The sequence below is a fragment of the Hemicordylus capensis genome, chromosome 4 (assembly GCF_027244095.1).
Source record: "Hemicordylus capensis ecotype Gifberg chromosome 4, rHemCap1.1.pri, whole genome shotgun sequence".
Classification (NCBI taxonomy): Eukaryota; Metazoa; Chordata; class Lepidosauria; order Squamata; family Cordylidae; genus Hemicordylus; species Hemicordylus capensis.
This window is the reverse complement of record NC_069660.1, coordinates 212,916,813-212,942,362: the sequence shown is the minus strand read 5'-3', so window position 1 is coordinate 212,942,362 and position 25,550 is coordinate 212,916,813. Positions and strand designations below refer to the sequence as shown.

The 25,550-nt window shown below is 43.0% G+C and overlaps 1 protein-coding gene across 10 annotated transcripts in view; it reads right to left on the bottom strand.

Moving 5' to 3' along the window:
- HIVEP1 (HIVEP zinc finger 1) overlaps positions 1-25,550 on the bottom strand; it is a 151,823-nt gene that overhangs the window by 47,573 nt on the left and 78,700 nt on the right. For 8 of the 10 annotated variants that reach the window (XM_053248797.1, XM_053248787.1, XM_053248791.1 and 5 more), the window contains one exon: positions 10,986-16,885. In XM_053248797.1, coding sequence (XP_053104772.1) covers positions 10,986-16,885 — 5,900 coding nt within the window. The remainder of the gene's footprint in view (positions 1-10,985; positions 16,886-25,550) is intronic. The other 2 variants (XM_053248792.1, XM_053248795.1) reach the window with 1 other exon arrangement.

Here is a 25,550-nt window from a genome sequence, read left to right as displayed (position 1 = left end):
TGAACCATCTCCTGTAACTTAGAGAACACCATGGGAAGCAAAGATGCATGTGGACACCCTCTTGCTACTCCATGCCTGCTGAACAGCTGGATGCCACTCTCTGCCCACCATGGGTGCCTACCACTTGGCTTGAGTGTCCGTCCTTGAAAACAACAATTTTTTTTACACTTCCTTAATTCTTGCCCAATGAACCACAGCACAGTGGGCATATTGATGTTACAGATACTGGCCAGAAAACCACCTGGTTAGTTGTCTGCACAGCAAACAGATTTTTAAAATTATTTTTCTCCCAACAGAATCCATTCCTTCTCTGCACCACACCCACATGGGAAGCCAATCTGGCAATTATTTGAAAAACAGTTTAGTCTATGCATATACCCTAAATGAACTTTCTGGCTTCTTCTTCCAGTTCCTATTCTAATTACTCCAGTCTAATTAGATGCCCATCAGATGCCCCCTTCTCTCTCTTTCTCTCACCAAGCCTTGCCCATCCATGTCCACACGCTCTCTCTCCTGCCAAACCTGAACAGCTGGATAAGAGGAAGTACTGTGGAGAAGAGGGAAAGAGATTAAGAGAAATGAGATGGGGAATAAAAGAATAAAGGGCTTGAAAATGGCTGGGAACAGTGTTCCCTCTAACAGGGATTCCCAGATGTTGTTGACTACAACTCCTAGAATCCCCAGCTGCCATGGATTTTGCATGGGAATTTGGGAGTTGTAATCAACAACATTTGGGAATCCCTGTTAGAGAGAATACTGGCTGGGAGGAGAGGGAGAAAATGGGGAGGGGAGAGAAATGGGGGTGGAGAGAAATGACGGGGGGGGAAGAAAATAAAGAACTGGTAGAAGGAGTGGATAAATGTGTGAGGCAAGGGCAGCTGGGCTGCAGGAGGCAGCCTGTAGTGTTTGGGTATTTTGTAGGGGGGAGAAGAGGAGAGCCTCATATCATGGCTGGGTGCCCCAGCCAGGCCAACCAGCTCTGGCTCCTTCCCAAGCAAAGACTCCCCAGCAGCCTTGCTCCTTCCCCATCCAGCCTTCTGAGGCAGGAGCCCGAGATGAGGCTGACCAGTGACAGCAGCAGGCATGAATCCAATCAACTCTCACGCAACCATACCCAATGTGCAACTTTGCCAACGTTCTTGTGTTACTTAGAAGCAAAGCCAGGCTTACCACCAAATGTGCGTTTGACAGAGAGCTACAGGCAATCCTGCCTTTCTAGTGAATGTGTCTGTAGAACACTGTCTTGGTGTTCCATGTGGAACACTATGTGGTGATTCTCTTTATTTAGCAGGGGGAGAGTAACTGGCCCTATCCACTCCTAGCACAGTACCTCCAGTGACTGTTGCTGGTGTCTGTCTTATGTTTCTTTTTAGATTGTGAGCCCTTTGGGGACAGGGATCCATCTTATTTATTTCTCTGTGTAAACTGCCCTGAGCCATTTTTGGAAGGGCGGTATAGAAATTGAATAAATAAATAATAATAAATAATATCTTGTGGGTTTTAAAAAAGCAAGTGAAGGCAAGTTTATTTTAGAGAGCTTTTCAATGAAACTGCCATATGGTTTAATAGGAAAGGGGATACAATTGGGTTGACTCTTTGCTCACCTGTAATCCTTCACTAGGACTGAACTTCACTGTTTGTTTTGTGTTTGTACATTATTGATTTTATGGTTTACTTCCTGTTGCAACCCCTTCAAAGAGCATCTTGAAGCAGAGGGATCTGGTGGCTTTCCTTCCATCCATCCCCCCGCCACTCCCCCAGACCCTAACAGGCAGAGTGGAGAGCCCCTCTCCAATGCAAAGGGCTCTCTTGGCTTCTTGAACCCTCCACCTGCCCTTAGTCTCAAGAACAAAATGCAGCCGGGGTCTCTCGGGAAAAAGACGACCGACCCCAGGTTCTACAAGGCACTGCACCTGCAGGCATGTTCAGCGTGACCAAACCTCCCCTCAGAGCACCTGCCAGACACTGGCAAAGCTCAGGGCTCATGTTCCAAGACTGGGAACGCAAAAGGTTGCCCAGACATGTTCGCACGTGCAGCCCTGCAGCGGGCGAGGTGCAGCCCTGCGGCACCCCTTCACCTCCTGCTCGAGAGGAGCCCCAATCTCCAGGCGCCCTAATCAAACACTCCTCCTCTCGTGCCAGCTTCCTGCACCCAAATCCCCTCCACTCCACTCACCTCTGAGGCACCTAGATAGTGAGGAGGAGAAGCCCAGCACCACACCTTAAAATGTAGATCTATTTAGCAGGCTGAGTCACATCTAGTTGAAAGTGAGTCTCACTGAACTGAACTGAACTTCCGTGTGCTGCACCCCCCCCCCCGCCCCCACGCCCATTTCCGGGCCGGCTCCAGAGTTGAGAGCAGAACGGCCTACCTGCTTAGCTGCCTCCCAGTCCTTGGCAAGTTCGCGAGAGAGGCTGCAGGCTGGGCAGCGGTACGGAAGAAGGAAGCTCGTGGAGGGAGGAAGGGAGGGAGGGGGCTCATTGTCAGGCAGCAGCAGGGTGCACAGGTGAGGGGCGCACTAGGAATTTGCCCTGCTGCCCAGTGGGCCAGTCCGAGCCTGTAGCCAATGAGAACGTTCCCCACTACAATCTGTAATTTTTTTTAGAATGGCTATTAGCATGTGTTGATATTATCAAAGCGAGTGGGTGTCTAGTCCAATATCTGTTCTTAATCACCCATTAAGATCATTAAGCATCTCACTGGCTTATGACAAAATTTCACCAACATGTCTACATAATTCTCAAGCCCATCTTCGAACCATAAGAGTTTTTAAAACTTTTTTAAAATGAATGAATGAAGCCAACAACCATTCTCATCATTTTCTGAACTTAATATCATATTCCATCCTTGCATGGAATTTACAGTTCTGAATGCAGAGATCCCACAATACAATATGGCAAAGGCAGGTAACAGTAGTAGTGGTGGGGAACAGGAAGCCTGGTGTTAGGGATGGGCACGGAACTGTTCGGCAATCCTTTCTAGGCGTGAAATGGTTCCGTGGACTGGCGTTTGAGCCGATTCAAAGGTGGGTGGGTGGGAGTGGATAACTTGAAGGGTGAGGGAGGGTGCTCTTTTCCCTCCCGCCATGTTTCTCCCACCAGCGCTGTGTATTCAAACAGTCCGATGGAGCGGCAACGTACCTCCCTGCCACCCCATTGCTTCCTCGGACCAGAAGTGACCGGAAGTTCCCGGGGCGCATGCACACATCGTATGTGCATGCACACAGCATACATAGACGACATGCGCACGCACACCGGGAACTTCCAGTCACTTCCAGTCTGAAGACGAAATGGGGTGGCAGGGAGGTATGCTACCACCCCGCTGGAAGGTTTGAATACACAGCGCCAGTGGGGGAAATGTGGTGGGAAGGGTAAGAGCACACTCCTCCACCCTTAAAGTTATACCCCTCATCTTTGGACAGGCAGGCACTGGTTTCATGCACATCCCTACCTGGAGTACATGTGAAAGGGTGAACACACATTATAGGGATTTGTTTTCATCTAGGCTTTACAATACTGTGTGTTGATGGGACATCCAATGAAGATGTATTGCCACGTTCAGTCTTATAAGCCTTAGTGGGAAAATCCATGTCAGCTCCAATGGAGACCATACACTGGCAATGACTAATTACTAATGAAGCTTCCAAATTTAAATGGAGAATAACAAAAAGAAATGTCTATACTTTTTAAAAAATAAGTAGGGTTGGCTTAACAGGTTTTATAATTTCTCCAGTTTTGGGTCCTATTTTTAAATCTCTTCTACTGAAGTTTTCTAAGCACTACAAGAAGTTTTGAGAAACTGTGCAGACATGTAACATTACTACTGAGACATGAAACAGGATTCTAGAAAATTAATTGTATGCTTACAAAAAATGAAAATTATATTTATAGCCCAGTTAAAGTACCTTTGAGGGTAACTAAAGAACCTTTTTACACCTTCTTCAGACTTAAAATCAGAGCAAAGATAAAAAATAGCAATTACATTCCTGGGTTGTAAATGTGTTTCAGTGACATTTTTAGTGAATGATCTAATAACTCAAGACACTTGTATTAATATCTAGCTTAAACTCTGCAGGCTGGAATGGATGTAATGGAGTCTTGACCCAATAGACAAGGAACACATGACCCAACTCCTCCAAATACAATTCCTTCTTGCATAACACTAGAACCTGGGATCAGACAATGAAGCCAACTGGCTGGCAGCAGATTCAAGACAGACAAGATGAAGTATTTCCTTATACTGTAAATCACTGATCTGTAGTAAACCATCCAGAGAACAATTGTTATGGGACTTCTGTATAAATAACATTATTGAATTCACTTCCACAAGAAGTGGTGAGGGCCACTAGCCTACATAGCTTTAAAAGGGGATTAGAAATATGCATGGAGAATAGGTCTGTTAATGTCTACTAATTACAATGGCCATGCCCTAACCTCCAGCTTCAGAGGCAATGTGCCTCCAAATACCGGTTCCTGGGGATCAATGGTGGGAGAGGATATTGTCTTCATCTCCTGCTCGTGGGCTTCCTAGAAGCATCTGGGCTGGTCACTGTGGGAAACTGGATGCTGGACTAGACAGACCTTTGGATTGCTCCAGTAGGACTCCTTACATTGTCCATACTTTCTCCTAGGGGCAGCAGTTCCCCGAGGCACGACAAGAAGAGGAGTGCAAGGTGGGGAGTACCGCCCCCCTACCACTGGCTCCACCCCATGGGCCTCCCTGCCACCTATTGCCACCATCCTTCCCTACTGCACTGGAGCATAGTGTTTCATTTTCTCCTCCTTGCTCTGGTGCGGTATGCTTCTTTCCCCCGCTCTCCCTCCCCAACATAAGCTAAGAATGCCCCTGCTAACACTGTTTGGCTTGGTGGCAGAGTCTGATTTGGCAGCATGACCCATGAACGCTGAGGTTGCAGACTGTAGGGTGTGCATATCATATTGTCCTTTGCCTCAGGCAGCAAGATGGCTTGGACCACCCCTGCATCCTCCTACCTTACTTCTCGTTAAGAGATACATAAGCACCAAAACTGATAGACCAAACTGAGTCAGGTTTCTCACTTAACTAATATTCTTAATCAGAGATTAAAGCTGGTTAAAAGCTTGGTTAAGCAAAGAATCTTATTAGTCTTTACTGCTATTAATGGTGGTTCTGACACATCTCCTAACTCTGGTGAAGGCAGCCACGGGAGCGGGGTGCAGATCCCACAGCTCACTGTGAATGTTTTCACCCTGGATTAAGAGAGGCTCTGTGTTATACCTCTACAACCTATACAGATTTTTTTTAAAATTCTCTTCAGTATATATCATCCATAACTTGCTTAGCTGCAGTTACTTTGTAATAGAGAATGTTTTAGTCTTTACAAAAAAGACTAGAATAGCATCCCCAAAGGAATGTGCTAAGGTGGACGTTATTGGGATGTCTTATGTGATAAGCTTTCAACATTTAGCCCACAAAGAGAAGGATATGAAAGAGATGTGATTATAGCACCGAATGCATCATTTACTAAACATAAAAAGCACAGTTAAAATGATGTTCTATCACCATTTGTTCCTACATGTTTTACATGAGCAAGCAACATATAAGTGAGGAGAAACAAATTAGTTCCTGGCTTAAAGTACCAGCATGTTAATGGTTTAGGGCTGAATCTAGTGTTACACTTTCCTGTTTGCCTTACAATCTTTGTAAAGGAGAGAATTGTCTTGTGGTAACAAACATGACTTGTCCCCTTAGCTAAGCAGGGTCTGCCCTGGTTGCATATGAATGGGAGACTTGATGTGTGAGCACTGCAAGATATTCCCCTTAGGGGATGGAGCTGTTCTGGGAAGAGCAGAAGGTTCCAAGTTCCCTCCCTGGCTTCTCCAAGATAGGGCTGAGAGTGATTCCTGTCTGCAAGCTTGGAGAAGCCGCTGCCAGTCTGTGAAGACAATACTGAGCTAGATAGACCAATGGTCTGACTCCGTATACGGCAGCTTCCTATGTTCCTAATAGTAAAATGCAAGATCTGCATTGTTTACAACAGATCCATCCAAATATTTTTCTGAACATGAAAAAGGCCTTCAAGATCTCCCCCTTTAAGAATCTTAGTATCAGTTTCAGCTAGAAAAGTGTCTTGCTCTCAGGTTTGTAGAAGATTTCCTGCAAATATAAATTTCATGAACAGGAGACAAAGTAATTCCTATATTTATTGTTTCATACCTTCTTATGTCTAAGCCCACACACTACTGTTAAGTGATGGCTCATGGTTTCAACCACTTGGGATTAGCAATACCACGGGACTTAGTCTGCCTGGCTAGGTGGGAAACATAGCTCTGAGAGGTTTGACATGAAAAAATTGTTTTCCTAGCAGTGAAATATGACAAATGCTCACAATCAAAAGTTGTGGTGCTGGTAGAGAAACTGCAGGTGTTTTTGAAAGAGGGTTCTTTCCATTAAAAAAAGCTGAGAAAGAGCATCTTGTACTTTTTTTTTTTTTTAACTGAGTACTTAATGGATCTTTTCCATTTTCAGTCTCACAGGAGATGTTGGAGCTAATGGCACCAAAGATGTGCAACTGCTAGAATTCACTGGTTTTGTACGATCAAGGGCCTCTGATGTACAACTAGAGCTTTATGCATACAGCCTGCAATGCACTGTTCTCTTCCAAATCAAGAAATGCTCCAGGTGCACCATGAAGGGCATTCCTTGTTATGGAAGAGGACCTGGTTATCTAAGAAGCCTTAAGTAGCTGGAGCCCAAGCAGGCTCACACCACCACAGGCAGTGCACAAGGGCTCACACTTACCATGCCAGCTGACTCTTTTGTAGTGCTGCAAGTCAGAAGGCAGATTCACATCAAAACTGGAGCAGCAGCTGCTTGCCAGCCACGGCCTGTCGAGCTGGGGGGCCAGCAAGCCCGGGGAGTGCACCAGGTGTGACCCAGGGCCCAGGAAAATCCAAGGAAATATCCTCTTTCATATGAGCATCCACATGTTTTAAGTTTTCCAAGTCATGACTTATTCTGGGTTCCATTCATTAAGATGAAAATATGAGTGTACCAGCAGGTCTTGGTCAGTGATAGTGCTAGCATAGCAGACAAAGAAGATGCTGTGCAAGCACACTTGTTTTTCAGGTTTGTGAATGAGCAATGAGATATTCTGCTCACTGTTGCTTTTGAAAGTTATTTGTTGCTGCTCTTTATACAGCATCATCACTGCATGTGGCAATATGTGCCTGGATAGCATGTGCTGGAGAGAAAAACAGAAGAGGCCTATTGCCTTCATGTCCTGGTTGTCAACTTCCCAACAAGTAGCTGGATTACTGCTCTTGGGAACAGGATGCTGGAATGTTTCAATCTTGGGTCCCCAGATATTGTTGGACAACTCCTCCCAGCATGGCCTTTGGCTGTTGTGCCTGGAAATGGTGGGAATTGTAGTCCAATGGCATATGGAGACCCAAGGGTAGAAACCCCAAGACTTAAAAGCTTGGTGCTTGGTCCAGCTGAGTAGGGATCTAATCAATTACAGTATTTTTATTATATATTCCACTCATAATATAATATCCTGAATGGAGATTTTTTAAATTTATTGTATATCTAGACAGGGTAAAGTGGGGTCATGGATACTGGGATCCTTCTGCATGCAAAGTGGATGAATCCAGGATTAGGAATAGATTGTCATGCTAGTTTGCAAAGCCTCAATGTAACAAGGAGGATCAAGAAGTAGCTTCCAGTGTTCCCTCTAATTTCCACTTTCAGTGAGTGGAAAGAGTTCCATTCTGGGTGGCATTATGAAGTCAGTGTGCACACATCACACACACACACACACACACACGTAAATAATGTACAGCACTGTCCACGGCATGCAACCCTCCCCCACTTACAAGTGAACTACCTTGTAACTAAAACATGTATGGTGGTGCAGTTGTACATGCATTCTAGTTTTGAAATAGCAGCTGCCTATCAGCTAGTTCCTAGAAAGAGATACCAGGCTCAAGTCTGTGCCTTCTGATCTGAATAGCTCCAATCCTTGATTTGCAACACTACTCAGTGGAGATTATAGAAGTGTACTCTGAACTGCTCAGGGACATTCTCATTTATTCTTACATCATACCAGGGTTCAGTTCTGGGATTGAAACCGGAAAGTAAATGATGAGCCCTGGTAGGGTCAGACACTTATTAATCCCCAAACAGGTGGAACACACACTTTATGTTCTATATTTAAAAACTCATCAATTCAAATCAAGTCATGCAACATATCACCCTGCATAAATTAAACAATGCTACAAAAATTAGACTGGGCGTGTTCGCATTTCAACTGTTACTCGAACCAATTTCTTGGTCTGTGATTACTAGCTCCCGGCAGCTACTGCTCACAAAGACAGATCCTTCCCTCACTCGGAGTCACCCGCCTTAGTTTTTACCTTTCAAGCCTCCAGGCTGTGCGGGAATAAAGAGTTCCTTCAAGAGAGATGTGTACGCATTTGAGCGAGCTTCATTGGTTGCTAGTTAGCAGAGACTCCTCCTATCCTGTCTGAAGTAAACCTTAATAGAACCAAAGCGGTAGGAAGGAAGAGTACAGACACTTCCCATATTGCTATCAAAGATAAAAGGTAAAGTGTGTAGAAGCTCCAAGTCCCCCCCCCCCGCCCGACATTCTGCCGAGGGGAACTGGAGCCGCCTCCCGTCCTCCTCCTCCTGATGTTGCCCCTGTTCTCCTCCTCCGTCGTCCTCCTCCTGCCGCCTCCTGTCCTCCTCTGGCTGCCGCCATGTGCTGCCTCCTCCCTCTGCCCCCCGCAGACAGAACTGGAGAAGGAAAAGGCCCAGCCGGGGAGGGAGGGAGGGAAAAGGCAGAGATAGTGGCAACCTGGCCAGAGAGAGGGGGAAATCGGGCAGTGCTTCCTGGTGGGGGAGAGGGAGAAATAGGGTTGGGTGGTGGCGGCGAAATTGCTATGTGGGGGCCTGGGGGAAGGTGCACGTGTGTGCATGCGCATACCTTAGAGGAAACAGTGGTGGCTTCCCCTCTAACTCCTTTCCAAACACATTCTACATGTAAGAAAGCCAAATGCCAATTTGTGTCCCAACATAATTTATCGCCCTCTTCTTTAAAATATATACATACGATGTTTGCATAATCCCTTAGAATATTTTGAAGTAAAAGAGGTGATGCATCTGTGCAATAAAAAGCATGCATGATAAAGCAGAGCTCCAATTTTGTTTTAGCTAAATGTATAAAATACTCCATTAGCACAACTTCCCCCCCACTAACTCCTCTGATGTTCATGCAAACAAACCTTTCAAATGTTTTAAATGAAGTATTTATATAGAAAGATGGGTGAGTTCAGACAATAATCTTTATGTTATCTCTGTGTTTCAGGTTTGCATGAGAGAAGAGTAAGCCAGCAACTTTCATTCCTGGTTTAGGATAAACTAATTTTGCAATATCCTGGCTTGTTAATCAGTTGTGGTTTGGCAAACCACAGTTTGCCAAATTTGGATATAAATGAGCAGATTGAGGACCAACATGGAACCAGGATCAAATTCTGGCATTTATGTGACATCCCTCGCCTCAGGAGCATGTCTCCTCCCCTTTGCATGTGAACATCAGAAGAACTGGTCTTCCAAAATGGCTTAGAGCAACCCAGGATCACTCATTATATTTGAACTGAGCAATCATGACTTATTCTAGCTACAGTTTCAGAATAAACCAGGGTCTGAAGATGGATTGTATACAATTTCAGATCCTAAATAAGCAAGCCAAGATTACTCAGTTTGGCTGTAATGAGGAGTGGGGAGGGGGGCAGGGGAAGAGTATGCATTAGTGAGGTTATAGAATGACCCATCAAGCCAGGACTTAATCCGGCGCTGCACTATGTCTGAACTGGCCCAATAGCAAGCTATGGTTTGTAGTAAGCCAGGAAGATAAGCTACTAAAAGGAAATAGGAGAAACATGCTTGAGACTCATCGTGGCTCATTCACAATCTAAATTGTGCTTTAGATCAGTTTTTCTCAACCTCCGGTCCGTGGACCAGCACCGGTCCACGAGACGTTGGGTACTGGTCTGTGAGGCATCAATAATAAAAATCCCCCCCAAAAAAACCAATTTTGGGCTGGTGGGGACTACCAGAAGCTCTCCGGAGTTCATTTCCAGGCAGCCCTTGCTCCTGGATAATGTTTATTTCACTTTCTCGAAATGAACATTATCCAGCAACGAGGGCTGCCTGCAAATAAGCTCCGGAGAACTGCCCAAAACTGTTTTTGGGAGGATGCCTGGGGGTGGGTGTGATGGGGGCAACCCCCTTACTAACTGCTGGGCCAGTAAACAGCACATGAATAATGTACCATTCCATAACTCCAAAAAGATTGAGAAACACTGCTTTAGACGATCCATCTGAGCCATGAGCACTGTGAAAAGCTCCCCAGGAGTTCTGATGTGAGACATGACTGTAGTTCCAATTAAATCTCTTTGCTACTGATAGAGTTCTTAAACGTGTAGTCTCACCCTATGGGAAAATGAGTTCTGAATGTGTGTGAGCCATTTTAACATTTTGTTCCATGCCAGTGGAACTTTCTGTTTCAAATTCAGGAGGGGGCTATGAATTTTAAGTTCAAAAAGAATAATATTTGCTCTTCAGGAAATTTCAAGTAATATCTAAATAATATTTCAAATATTATTGAAATATTTCAAATAATAGCTAAACACTCTTTCCAGAAACACCTGGATTCTTGCACAAATATTTATCAGAAAGTAGTTTTTATAAGATGTGAAACTTCTACAACAAGGTTTACTAGTAGAAGTACCCCAAATTTATACAGCAATGCAACCAAGAATTATTAGACATATACCAACACAAAACAGAATGTGCACTATTCAAAAATAAGAGCATGCAATGAAGTTTCCACACCCAATATGCAGGTTCGTTATTTTCCTACACACATACTGAATGCAGTTTATAGTAAATACCATTTCCCTCTTTAAAAATTAATACATATTATGCATATGTCAAGTACCTTAAGTAGGTTGTTCTTCCACTTGCTTGAGTAGACCAGTATATCAGATCTAAAGCTAGTACTTATTGCTTGAGTATAAGATGATTTTCCAGCTTTGAGTTTTGAATTCAGAAGAGAAAGAGCAATCTTTGTTGGCAAACCAAGTGGATTGGGATTGTTGGGACTGACAGACCAAGAAGAATAAGCTGATGTCTTTTGGTCATTTTGTAATAGATGTACAGGCTTTCTTTTTAGCAGGTAACACCATGTAAAGTTTGTCATTGTCTTTAGGCTTGGAAAAGATAGTCGCTGTATGTCACCTACATTTACAACAGATGTGGTTCCAGAGGTTGCTTGGCTCTGAATACTCGGTTGCCTACTCTCATTAACTCCTGGAGACTTCCTTTCTTGACTGTTATCGAGAATCTTTAGGAGTGAAGTCTGAGTGCTCAGTGGAACAAGTTCAAGTGGCTCTCTAACTGCAAACTGTACAGTTTCAGAGGTGGGTGGGCTTTCTAAAGATTCCTTAACAAATGAAGAAGCCCCAGGTTGAGCACATTCAGATGAACCGGGCAGCAGCACATCTGATGAATTGCTGACTCCACTACTTTTGCCATGAGGTAACACATCTTGATTAGATGAGGAACTGTCAAGGGTCTCAACAGCACAAATCTGTCGCACTAAGAGTGGTTTCTTTTGCTTATTAGGTTCACTAGCTTTTATGTTCAATGGATGCAGTGAAATAGCACCTGTTGTGCAAGCAGCTCCACTTTCATCTTTAACACGCTTCTGATGTTTTTCCATGGCAATGTCTAAACTATTGGCTGGGGAGAGCATGCGTTTACTTGAGGCTGTGGCTTCCTGTTGAGGGAAAAGTCCACCAACTGGCACTTTCTGAATCTTATTCAAGGACCCCAGTGAAGCTGAATTTTTGCTTCCCGTCTCATAAATTAAGTTTTCAAACATAGGTGCTGGCTGTGAACTAGGCAAACACTTCAGATTATCTTTGTGGGAGTTTGGCAGCTGAATATGATCTCTGACTCTTGGCACTGATGCAGTATTGGTTTTACAAAGAGACTGGTTTACCTGATCTCGGGTCACTAAAATTTGAGGAAGGGGTGCAACAGTAGCCAAGCCATATGATGGAATATTACTATGAATGCGAACAGGGACAACAAAGGGTACAGCCCGATGCATTTGACCACTGCAATTATCAGAAAAAGTCTGTTGCAAGGGAGGTGCCACATATGGATTGGGTATTTTGCCATTTAGTGAAGTCGCAATTTGCTCCATGCCAGTTGTGCCTGGAAGACCTACAGGGTATTGCTGACCTATGTGTAATGCTTTAACCTGAAGTTGATATTTGGGAGCAAAACAGTCCTCTTGCATACTATGGTGACCAGCAACCATGCTCATAGTTTTCTGAGTTCCAAGTGCTGGTCCTTTAAGGGGTGCTTGAGAATACTGATTAAGTGAAGGTTGTTGGCCATGATGATGCAAACTAGGGCCTAAAGACTGGTCACTGGAAGAAGGCAGGTAAAAAGAGTTGTTGCTTTTAATTGACTGAGACTCCTGCAAAGGTTTGGCATAAGTCTGGGCGTTCTGAGAACTTGAGGGAAATTCTTCAGGTGGTTTCCCAGGGCTCTGTAATCTCTGAAAGGATGCTGTTGAAATATCAGTTGCAAGAGCTGTTTGGAAGGAAGTACTTGACAAGATTTCGGGCGGATTCTTTTCTGGAGGAGCAATATTTAAAGATATTTGTCTTACAAGGGGTCCCCTCCTCCTCTCTAATAGTGGTATATGTCCAATAACACTGCTACTAGAGGATACTTTAGAAGTAGATATTTCTACAAGTGAGGCAGGTTTGGATTGATTCATACTTCCACAGTCAAATGATTTGCTTCTGTAATCTACAATTTCCATGGATGGCTGGGTGCAGTTAATTTGTTCAGAAGCAGCACGCCGCATTTCTTTGTAATGAGGGCCAGGCACACTGAGTGTATTTGAATTAGCAGGAATTTTAAGGAATTCCAGTGGTTTAACTGATTCCATCTTTGAAGTACTTTCATTCTTAGAGACATCATCTTTATCAAAAGAAGCTGAGAAACTAGATGCACGTGACAAGCTACTCTCCCGACTCAGACTTCTAGAAAGTGTGGAGTCAAAGCTCGACTCTGCAGATGAGTGCTCCATTTCAGCTAAACGGATTCTTTTCTTCTTGGGAGGAAGTTTTTCTGTGGGTAGTTTTGATAGGGTTTCACTGCGCTGGGGCCAATTAAATTTTTCTGTCTTCTCTTGATCACTGTATTGGCTTTCCTGGTCTCTATCCGGTTCTTCAGTGACCAGTATTTCAGGAACCTGAATGTTATGTTGGCGAACAAGTCTTAGTGGTTGTACTGGCACATTCTTTTCGTTAAAGGTAACCTGATGTTCATGAAGTTGAACTCTTGATGCTTCTCCTACTTGAGGTCTGTGGGAGGAACATGGGACAGAACTCTTCTCTTGAACTATAATAGTATTCAAGGAATGGAGCTTTATAGTCTTATTGGTATCCTGAAAAGAAACTGGAGACACTCTTTCAAAAGAGTCTGATTTTTCAAATGAACTAGGTCTGCTCAAGGAGTTAGTATGCTGTATTACTGAAATCCCAGCCCCTTGTCTTTTTGGTTCAGGTTTTTCTTGCACAGCTAGAACAGTCTGCTTCTCCCCATGCAGCAAGACCTTTGGCTCCATGGTCTGTTCTGTGCCACGAATCTCCAGCTCATTTTGTGCCAATTTCGGAAGTGAAATGCTACGTGGACCGACTATAGTGGCAGTATGCTTAGAGACGCTGACTGTATTTCCTGACTTACTCTGACACTCTGGACCTGCTATGCTCTTTGAAAAACTACTAGTGTCATTTGTCTGTGGTTCGTCATCATCGTCACCGACACTTTTCATCTTCCTCCTCTTTCGTATCTGAGATGTCTGCTCCCAGACACCAGTTGAAGTGGCAACTCGATAGTGAAGGATTTGGGGTTGTGCACTGTTAGAGATTGTCTTATGTTCAGAGTCTCTTATAGCTGCCTTGGTTTTTGGTCCATGCAATTCTGAACAATAAAACTTTTTATGATTTTCAAAGTTTTCCAGTTTTCTATATCTGTTTCTGCACGTCTCACACTCAAACATTGTCCCTCGGCCTTGATGTGACTTTTTAATTTTATCTGAATTTGATCCTTGTACAAATGACTTGCTCCTTGCCATTGAAAATTCATTAGATGTACTGCACCCATAGCTTTCATCAACAGATCGTGCTGGTCCAAAACTGTGCCCTTCACTGGCTGAAGAATCTTCTATTGCTGTTTGTCTAACAAGAGTGCGAGTATGTCCACCTTGGAGTTGTGGAGTGGCAGGTCCTGGCACAAAGACATCATCATTCAAGGAACCGATTTTATCATCAAAAGACTGACTTCCACGTAGGGGGTGAGGGGGAGGTATTACATTTGTAGGTACAGCAGAGTAACTGGTAGTAGGCATAGAATTACTTCTGGTTATAGGTAAGCAGTCCAGGGTAGGTACGGAGAGAAGAAAAACTGGCTTTGACTTTTCAGTTGGTGTAAAAGGAGACTTTGGTATATCGGAGCTTGAGCTAGTTCTTCTACCCATTGGTTTTAAGTCAAACTGGAATGAGTCTTTAAAAATGTAGGATTTTGGCGAGTCAATACTGCCTCTTCTTGAAAGGGATGTTCTCCGTGGCTTCACACTATCCAACTGTTTGTCATCCACTACAGCTTCATTATCAGATATTAACTTTGAAATGTGTTCCTCAAGTGTTTTGGTGGCCAAAGGTGGTCTCATTTGGCCAGATGAAAGCAAATTTTTGTCAGCACAAACAGTTTGCACAGCAGATGCCACAGTGGTGCTCATTCGTGGCATATAACTTTTACTTATCTCTTTTTCAGAAGAAGGCAATCCCTTCATAAATGGAGTTGGAGGACTCATTGTCTGATCTGCACTTTCTGAACGTGAAAAGTATCCCGAATCAGTGCTACCCAAACTTCTAGGACTCAAGAGACACTTTCCTTGTTGATCCTGTGATCCATCCGTTGCCTGCTGTCTTTGTAGCTGTGCATGTACTACTGTCCCTACAGGGGCCCCAAGCTGTTCCTCAGAAATGCTCATTTCTATTTTCTGCTGTTGTTTGGTATCAGGCTCCTTTACCAAGTCAGTGTGTGTTAAATTTGGTTTCACATTTATGACTTTCAAGTCCCCTTGTTGTGTTTTAGAAAGTATAGAGGTGGGGTCTGCTACTTTGGGGCTATCGGACCTTTGAGGAGAAACATTGACAGAGTGAATGATAACTTTAGGCAAAGCTGTCCTTGTTTGTGTGGTGTCCTGCAATGAGGAGTCACCCAACATATATTCTGGATTGCTTAGTGAGATGGGGCTACCTTTGTGCAATGATTCAGAATTAGAGTCAGAGTTCACTATATGTGCATGGTCCAGCTCCAATGATCCTTGGTCATCTTGTGTTTCATCAGCTGTGCCTTCATCATCGCTGTCACCACTTTCTTCTACATCAGAATGGATGCTAAGTGCTTTGTCCGAATTATGAGAGGAACACAAACCACTTGAATCTGGCTGGAGGACAAGTCCAAGTTTGATAGCATGGGCATGGGACTTTTTGTGCTTGTACAGATTGCTTTTGGTCTTAAATGAAAACCCACAAGTCTCACAGGGATATGGTCGTTCTCCAGTGTGAGAGCGAATGTGCTTTAGGAGAACACTAGGCTTGGCACAAGCCCTGTTGCAATATTCACAGACATATTTCCCCTGTTTTTTAGGCTTCTGGTCTTTCAGAAGATTACATATTTGTTCATGGCTGACAACTGAAGCTATATGGGTCGAATTGTACAAAGGTGCTACAGGTAATTGTGTAGTGGAGCTAGATGAATGAATCGACAAGGGAGAAGGAGATTTTGCTACTAGCTGGTTTTGAGAAAAAACCTGAGTAACAATAGAAGAAGATGGAGGGTTGATTATAGAAGAGGTTACTGCTATGCTGTATATATGCTGGCGCTTGAGATTTTCCGGACTCTGTTGATGTACGAGTGAACTAGTGAAGCTGGGGCAAACAGTCATCTGTTGGTTTTGTTGCCCAGCTTTAGCAAGAACCTGTTCTTGTGAGTGAGCAACTGAGTGCATCTGTGCTTGTTCACTCTTCCCTGATGTTGCTACATGCAGAGTCTGTGAAGTGCAAGGATAAAATTGAGATCCAGCTACAAATTCTTGCTGCAGCAAAGCAGTATGACTTTGGACACTCCGTGTATTGGATGTCAGACAAGAAGAGGCGCTTGCAGTTTTATTTGGTCTTGGTTTTTCTATTTGCATCCCACTAGAAGGGCACTCTTGTGCTAAGGTGTTCAGCTCAGGCTCCATCGCTTTCAGTAAGACATCGAATGCAGTATTTGTACATGAGGAGGATTTACTACAATCACCAAAATTAATACATTCATTATTGTCAACCTTGGCTGTACTTGACGAAGAGCTAGGGAGACCCTTCTTCACTGGTACATTTAGTTGGGCTTTTACTGTCCATTTATTCAAGTTCGAGGGTTGAGGTAATGGAGACAACCTAGGGTGCACTGAAGTCTCAGACTGGGATGCTTTAATTGCTACCTCACTGCTAAGTGTCCTCTCATTTTGTTTGCTTTGTTTCCCATTTTCTGCAGCCAAAGTCTGCTCTTCTTTTATGAGCTCTGAAGTATCGGGAAGAACATTAGAAGATGAAGGGGCTTCAGCTTTTTCTTTAGGTTTTGCCCGTACTGGAGTTCTCAAAGGCGATTTTGGTATTTTTGTCAGATGATTCTCAGTTACAATCTTTTTACGCTTCACGCCTTTAACAGTGTCTGTGCTTCCTCTGGTAACAGCCTCGGAGACTTCTGCCCAAAGAGAAAGGGATAAAAGTCATATAAAGGCTATGTAAACTACTTCAGTATCATATATGTTTATATCTCACATACAGTGAGGGAAATAAGTATTTGATCCCCTGCTGATTTTGTCCGTTTGCCCTCTTACACAGAAATGACCAGACTATAATTGGAATGGTAGGTTTACTGTAGCTGTGAGAGACAGAATAACAACAAACAAACCCTCAAAAGCCCAGTGCCCAAAAGTCAGCGATGGATTTGCATTGTAGTGAGGGAAATAAGTATTTGATCCCCTATCAACCAGCAAGATTTCAGGCTCCCAGGTGTCTTTTCACTATATGCAGGTAACGAGCTGAGATGAGGAACACCCTCTGTAAGGGAGTGCTCCTAATCCCAGCTTGTTACAGTACCTGTATAAAAGACACCTGTCCATAGAAGCAAGCAATCACTCAGCTTCCAAACTCACCACCATGCCCAAGACCAAAGAGCTGTCGAAGGATGTCAGGGACAAGGTTGTAGACCTGCACAAGGCTGGACTGGGCTACAAGACTATCGCCAAGCAGCTTGGTGAGAAGGTGGCTACAGTTGGCACGATAACTCGCAAATGGAAGAAACACAAAATAACTGTCAATCTCCCTCGGTCTGGGGCTCCATGCAAGATCTCACCTCGTGGAGTTGCAATGATCATGAGAACGGTGACAAAGCAGCCCAGAACTATACGGGGGGAACTTGTCAATGATCTCAGGGCAGCTGGAACCATAGTCACCAAGAAAAAAATTGGTAACACACTACGCCGTGAAGGACTGAAATCTTGCAGTGCCCGCAAGGTCCCCCTGCTCAAGGCAGCACATGTACAGGCCCGTCTGCAGTTTGCCAATGCACATCTGAATGATCCAGAGGAGAACTGGGCGAAAGTGTTGTGGTCAGATGAGACCAAAATCGAGCTCTTTGGCATCAACTCAACTCGCCGTGTGTGGAGGAGGAGGAATGCTGCCTATGAGCCCAAGAACACCATCCCCACCGTCAAACATGGAGGTGGACACATTATGCTTTGGGGGTGTTTTTCTGCTAAGGGGACAGGACACCTTCACCGCATCGAAGGGACGATGGATGGGACCATGTACCATCAGATCTTGGGTGAGCACCTCCTTCCCTCAGCCAGGGCATTGAGAATGGGTCGTGGATGGGTATTCCAGCATGACAATGACCCAAAACACACAGCCAAGGCAACAAAGGAGTAGCTCAAGAAGAAGCACATGAAGATCCTGGAGTGGCCCAGCCAGTCTCCAGACCTTAATCCCATAGAAAATCTGTGGAGGGAGCTGATGGTTCAGGTTGCCAAACATCAGCCTCGAAACCTTTCTGACTTGGAGAGGATCTGCAAAGAGGAGTGGGACAACATCCCTCCTGGGTTGTGTGCAAACCTGGTGGCCAACTACAAGAAACGTCTGACCTCTGTGATTGCCAACAAGGGTTTTGCCACCAAGTACTAAGACATCTTTTGTGAAGGGATCGAATACTTATTTCCCTCACTACAATGCAAATCCATCGCTGACTTTTGGGCACTGGGCTTTTGAGGGTTTGTTTGTTGTTATTCTGTCTCTCACAGCTACAATAAACCTACCATTCCAATTATAGCCTGGTCATTTCTGTGTCAGAGGGCAAACGGACAAAATCAGCAGGGGATCAAATACTTATTTCCCTCACTGTATACTTTGCTAAAAAGCACAGAACTGTAATTTCCACTTTTGTGAGTGGTTCATTAATGAATCAATTAAAAAAACAAACCATAGACCAATATAATAATCCAAATAGGTGAAAGCTAGTATACAAATTTGTTTATGACAAGAGAGGTAGTTAACTTATACATTCCTTTTTGACAGGTAATACTGATAAAGAGGAGAAAAGAACAGTTTCACATACATCTCAACTAGGAAAGAGTATCCTTCCATAGGCTTATTTGATCAACGTGGAGATTACTGGATGTCCTTTTTGTACACTGAATGAAAGGATGCCATGTTACCATGAATCAGTCTTCTTTTACCAGGCCATTAACTAAGTTTTTCTGATAGTGCAACTAGCCAAACCCTACCTAGCCATCTGGATATTGTGAAGCTCTTTCCCAGCTTCCAGTTCTTTGCTACCTCCATCCTACTTGCTGCCAGAAAAAGCAGTATGAGATCTTTGTGAAAGAGTTTTTAATAATCAGTTTTAAAAATGGAAAGCAGTGCAAGCGCAAGATCTGGTGCTAAGGCCTTGGATTGTTACATCGGAAATCATACCAAAGACAAGCTCCCAATACTTTCTAACTTCTGAGCATTTCTACCATAAATGCATAAAGTCCTGACATCCCCTCCAACCATCTTGAGACCCACAGTCCTGACATCCCCTCCAACCATCTTGAGAGTGTGTTATGTTAACATAGTGAAGCTTCACTGGTGTTAAGTGCCTTCTGTGTATTAGTTTGGGAGTAGCTTCTCATGTTCTTGATTAAGTTATTTTGAGAGGTTTCCTATTCTATATTGCATCCCACTCAGTCTGAAATGTTAATGTTGAGGTCGGTTTCCCAAACTTTAGGCCTCTTGATGAGCCACTAAGTTCTGAGTTAAGGATACTGTGTAAAAGTAAGACCAAGCCCATTCTTTTGAGTGACTCCTGAGTGCATATGCTTTCAGAGTCTGTTAATTGTCTGGTTGCTTCATTTTTGTTAGAGAGAGATGAGGCGAAATATTTGATCTGCGCTTTCTAAAGCATAGTTGGACCAAGTCCCTTTAGGAGTTGGTTCAGTGTCAAAAACTGGCTTCCCATTCTTATATAAATCTCGCACTCTGAAAATACCTCTCAAGTCCTAATCTTTGCATGCTCTACATTTAAACGGATCTGAAAAGAAGTGGGGACTCAAAAATGGGAGGAATGGAGCAGTAGGAGGAGCAACAATTATGGGCCAACATCTCCAGACACTTAATGCAGTTGCTAAAAAGAGGTTTGGGATGTTGGTTAATCTTTTATTTGTTAAAGAGGGAAAAGAAGAAGAAGAAACACTTGTTGGGTCATCTTACAGTGATTCCATAGTAACCCATGTGATAGATCTGTCATTTCTAGTGATAAGAATAAGTAGTTTGAGTTAACAAGAATCAAAACAGAGCTTGAGATTGGGAAGTCCAAATCCTCCTGCTTTTGTATTTCTATACATTGTTCTTCTATTGGTTCTAGTGCTTTTGTTATTGCAAAAATGCTCTATTTTGCTCTGCCATTTAAAAAAACTATCAGAAGGAATAAAAATGGGTAATATCTGAAAGAAGAACAGGAAATGTGGTAACATTTTTTACAGTTGAGATTTTGTCTAGCCATGACAGGTTAAGCCTTTTCCAAGAAACAAATTCAGATGCAATCTTTTTAATGCAAAATGTCTAGATTTCTTTTCCTTAATTGGGAAAGATGTTTAGTAATTACAAATGATTCCTAGATATCTGAAGCGGGAAGACTAATTTTAGAGAGAATATTTTTTGGGAGACTTTCTGTTCAGATAGAGGGGTGTGAAAACAAATTAGTTCTAATTTGTTATAATTGATATGAAACCCAATAACTAGAATAAATTCAGCCAAAATGTTCCTAAACTCCTGGGATTGCATCCTTTCGATTAGATAGAAATAATAAGATATCTCTGCAAACAAGACAAAACATGTGTGAGTCGTCCCATTCATCCCTATTCTTCTATTTTTTGTTAGATAAGCAGTTTACCAATTTATGATATTTCATTTATTCCTTGTTTACATTCATTAATATCCAATGACTCACTTGGTCAGTCAACTGAATTTAGTATGAACTCAGTTCATTAACATTGGTCATGGCTTAACACCACCCTAATGGAAGCCCATGAAATGGTAAACTATCAAAATTGTTCAAAGTGCAAGGACAGGATTAGTAGGGAGGCAGGAAGAGAAGTGATAGTCTATCTGCGAAGTATAGATTGTGCTCTTCGTTGGCAGAATCCCTACTGTAAATTAAGGTCATTGAGAGAAGTCAGTCTCCAGCTACTGCTGGTCCGCCTGGCAGCAACTGAGTCAGGCCTTCTCTGCAGCTGCTCCTGAACTGTGGAATCCACCCTATAGAAATTCAAGGCCTAACATCTTTTACGGTCTTCAAAAGAGCCATAAACACACATTCTTTTAGCCCGGCCTTTTAAATGGGCTAACTCTTAATTGTTTTAATTGGTTATTTAATTGTTTTTATAGTGATGTAAACTACTTGGAGCCAATTGGGTTGGGTGGTACATTAAAAAAAAAAAAGAACCAAAGTTGGAAGTAAGGTCACATTCAGTTCTGTTATATTGAGGGAATTGTTCATAGGCCCATTTATGTAAATATGAAAATGATTCATCATAATTGGCAACATATACAAATTATTCAGAAAGGGTATTAATAACCAGATTAATCTAGGAATCATGGATTCCTGGCACTATTGGCTTTAATCATTTGGAGATGCTGGACCTACCGGCACTTTCCCCCAATACATTTGCTAAATTGTGACTGGGTACAGATAAGACTGGATTGTACAGGGTTGATTGCGATGGTTGTGTGGCTGAGAATTTGGACTACAGAGCCCTCCACATTAGGGATCAGTTCAAGCACAGACCGGCATTGCAATTAGGGAGCTTTAAGAAAGAGGAGCGCAGGTCCTTACCTGCTCTCCAGCACCCCATGTAGCTTCCTCCTGGGGCAGTGCGCATCACAAGAAGCCCCGCAGAGCGTTGGCATGCACATAACATCCACAGATGCACGGGCACCATTCGTGTGGTCAGCATGGCGCTGCTGACCACGCAAATGGTGCCTGCGCAGAGCTTTTTGGGACAAGCGCCACCACAGCAGGAAGCTGCATGGGGCAGCTGAGAGCAGGTAAAGACCTGCTCTCCTCTTTCTTAAAGCTCCAAAACTGCAATGTCTAACTGTGCTCGAACCGTGAGATGTTCATGTACATCCCTACTCCACATTTATGATTCTATGAAATCAAATCATGGAAGTGCTCATAAACAAGTTGCATAAACAATTTGCAAACAAAGTATTCTGCAACCTGATGTAGCTATATAAAAGGGATAACATTTTGGCCTGTCTTTACAATGCTCATCTAAAAATATCTGAATGGAATAACCTATTTGTTGAACATCGCTAACACTGCTATACCTAGAACAAGTCAACACCTTCATATTTTCATCTTCACGTTTAAGACAGAATTGTCAGAATAGCTTTGAAAGATGAAATGTTACTTTTTTTTTTTTTAAGGCACACATGAAATCTGTTTTTTCCTCAATTGTCAAAACAATCCTAGCTCTGCTGGGTCTGGCACCCATAACTGATTTACTGAGTAGATTTCAGCAGCAAGAGATTTAAGCATATGCACTTACAAATGTTACATTTCCCCCCACAATTGTCAACAGAAATGATCATCTTCATTCAAATACGAAGAGCCAAGATCTCAAGTTATAAGAACTTGCATTCTGCTGTGTGTTGTGGGACTTACCAAAACAGAGGGTCAAAATGGTGGTGGGGGAGGGGAGTATCTGGGAGGTCCATAGGGAGCTACAGAAACCAAATAGCCAACAGGTTATAGAAGTGTTTTGTCACAGTGATCAACCCGATACTTCTGGAAATATTAGGCCTATATTGTCTCCCAATGTTCTCTCACTATGGAGAACATGGGCAGTATGTACAGACCCTTTAAAAAAAAAAAGGAGTCAAGCAGCCAGAGGAAGAATAATAGGTAGAATAAGACAGACAAGGATGCTCCAAGCAGGAGGAGAAGGAATGGGATAAATGAAACCCATTGAGTCTCAAGGGGTAGCCAGCCTGTCATAACTAGTTATACTGGCAAAGTTAATAACTGTCCAGCTTGCATTTATTTTGCCTGTAAACGTAGGGTGTGATCCAGGTTAGTGGAAATGGGCAACATATTCTTATTGATGCTTGGCTAAGCCCAGTGATCTGTAAAATAAAGGCTTTGGTTAAATAATTTAAAAAGTTTCAGTTTAGTCATCTTTATGGTTCTGTCACTGTCAGCATAGCTATATAAGAAGTTCAGTTTAAAACATCAAGCTGGCGGGGGCCTAGATAACCTGTGGTCTGTGAAGTGCAAGCCAATTAATATAGAGGACTTCAAATAAATGATTTATTCAATAGTAAAAACATGCCTCCCCTGACAGATTATTTTTATTTTTATTTGATTTATATACTGCCCTTCCAAAAATGGCTCAGATGGAGAGCAAGTGTAGGTAGGATCTGTATCTTTCAATTACTCTGGCTGCATTTACATGCTCATACACACACAGCACCTTCCTATGTACAATCCACATCAATGAAGATTGGGCAACTCAATGTCTGATGTGGAGAACAGGTTTTGATTTCACTGCAGTAGTGCCCAGGTGTAGTGCTTTGCTTTCCTCCAAAGGAGTGAAGGACATCCACTCACTTATGATTGTCATTCACGGTTGTCAAGCACTGTCAGGATACCATAGGAAAGGGGCCTAAACCTCAGTTACTTCAGTGCCTGGGATGAGGGACAGGCAGTGTTCCAGACTGTGTTTCTTGGTCACACTAGAGAGGGATGGAATGTTGGAACTTTTTTATATAAAATATGTGCTGCTGGGATACATCATCAGGAGGTTTTGTGCAGGGTGTTATCAATATGCTGATGACACCCAGATCAATTTCTGGGTGTCTATTTCTGGGTGTCTATCCTCTTCAGGAAATGGCATAACTTCCCGAAATGCCTGCCTGGAGGCTGTAATGGGCTGGATGAGGGATAACAAACTGAAGCTGAATCCCAAAAAGATGGAGCTACTGATTGTGGGGGGGTCAAGACCAAAAGTGATGGTTTAGATCTGCCTGTTATGGATGGTGTTATGCTCCGCCTGAAAGATCAGGTGCGTAGCTTGGGAGTGGTCTTAGATCCAAAACACTCTCTGGTCTTTCAGGTTTAGGCAGTGGCCAAGAAAGCTTTCCATCAGGCTTTGGCCAACACACCATCTATGTCCATTTCTGAAGATAAATGACCTTAAAACAGTGGTGAATATGCTGGTAACATCCAGACTGCAATGTGCTCTACATTGGGCTGCCTTTGTATGTAGTCCAGAAACCACAGCTGGTACAGAATGCAACAGCCAGGTTGGTCTCCAGGGTTACCCAAAGATATCATATTACACCCATTTTCCAAGCTATTTAAAAGAACGTCTTCCTCTTAATGAACCTTGCCACTAATTAAGATCATATAGGGAGGTCTGGTTGTGGTTGCCACCAGCTCTATTGTTGGTGACTCGAAACTAGGCCTTTTCTAGGCCCTGGACTTTGGAACTTCCTAACAAAACTAGAGCCTTCCTTTCTCTTGATGTTTTTAAGGAGAAGCAGAAGACATATCTGTTTATAGTCAGGCTTTTAGTTTATGATTTTAAAGTTTAAATTTTAGAGTTTTTAATCTGTATTTTACACGGCTTTAATTGTTGGGTTTTTAGATTGTGAACTGCTTTAGATTGTGCTTTTGCTTTAATTGTTGGGTTTTTAGATTGTGAACCGCCTGGAGACTTGAGTATGGGGCAGTATAGAAATGTGTTAAAAATAAATAAATAAAATAAAAAATAAAATAAAAATCAGTCTTCAAAAAGTATCACAGGACTTTTTGTTGTACATTCAAGTTAAGCAGTTTTACACTACCATGTAAAGGTAGTTTTCTCTCTCTCCCCCCAACATATCCCATACTTTACATTACTTGTCATTTGTCTCAGGGGAGTTCCAATCCACTTTCTGCTCTAGGACTGGGAAATTGCTTTTTGGATACATTTGGATTCACTAGTCATATGTTAAACTGATCCCCAGATGCCCCAGGAGCAGGTGGACAATCCTGTTACAGAAAATAGCCAAGGTGCCCAGGGAATTTTTCCACACATATTGTTTCAGTTAAATCCAATTATTTCCCTGAGGCTCCTGAATGGTGAAGTGCCCCAGAAGAGGTTTTGCCACCTTGCTAGGAGGTAGTATGTTTTCCTAACCTGTCTGCTTTTAGTAACCGAAAGCCCAGCTCAGCACAGCCAACTTCAAAGTTAGCTTCCTCATTGATTGCCATTTGCAGATTTGTGACCATTCAGACCACATTTCCATGCCTGAATGGCTGAGAGTTTCCACTTCCACAAATGTCCCTTTGAAACAGGGAGGTATTCTCCCAGTAAGGGAGGATATAGGAGTCTGCATGAGAGTGTCATCACCCACTCAGCCAAGAGAAAAAGGGTTTTAGTACTTCCACAATGGTATAAGAGGAGATGCCGATAGCCTCCATAAGCAAGAGGGGAACAACTATAGAAATGCTGTGCTATTATGCTACTACATGGCTCAGCAATGGATTGGCTTAAACTGAGATAGCAACTCAGAGAACCTCCACTCTGGGCTACCTTGCTCCAAAAAAGATAGGGGCTTTTCATCCTGGAACTGGCAATATTCCAGTCTCCTTGCAAATCATTACTAGGCTGAAAGGCCAGAGTCTAAGGGTTGAAGGGCACAACTTCTTAGAAGCTTATTTTCTTTCTGGGCTATCCTAGATGTGCCCAGTAATCACATGCCAAGAATGGATTTTAACAAACTTTACTTAGAATTCAAAATCAGAATTCAGGTTTGCAGGAAAACACCAACATTTGTCA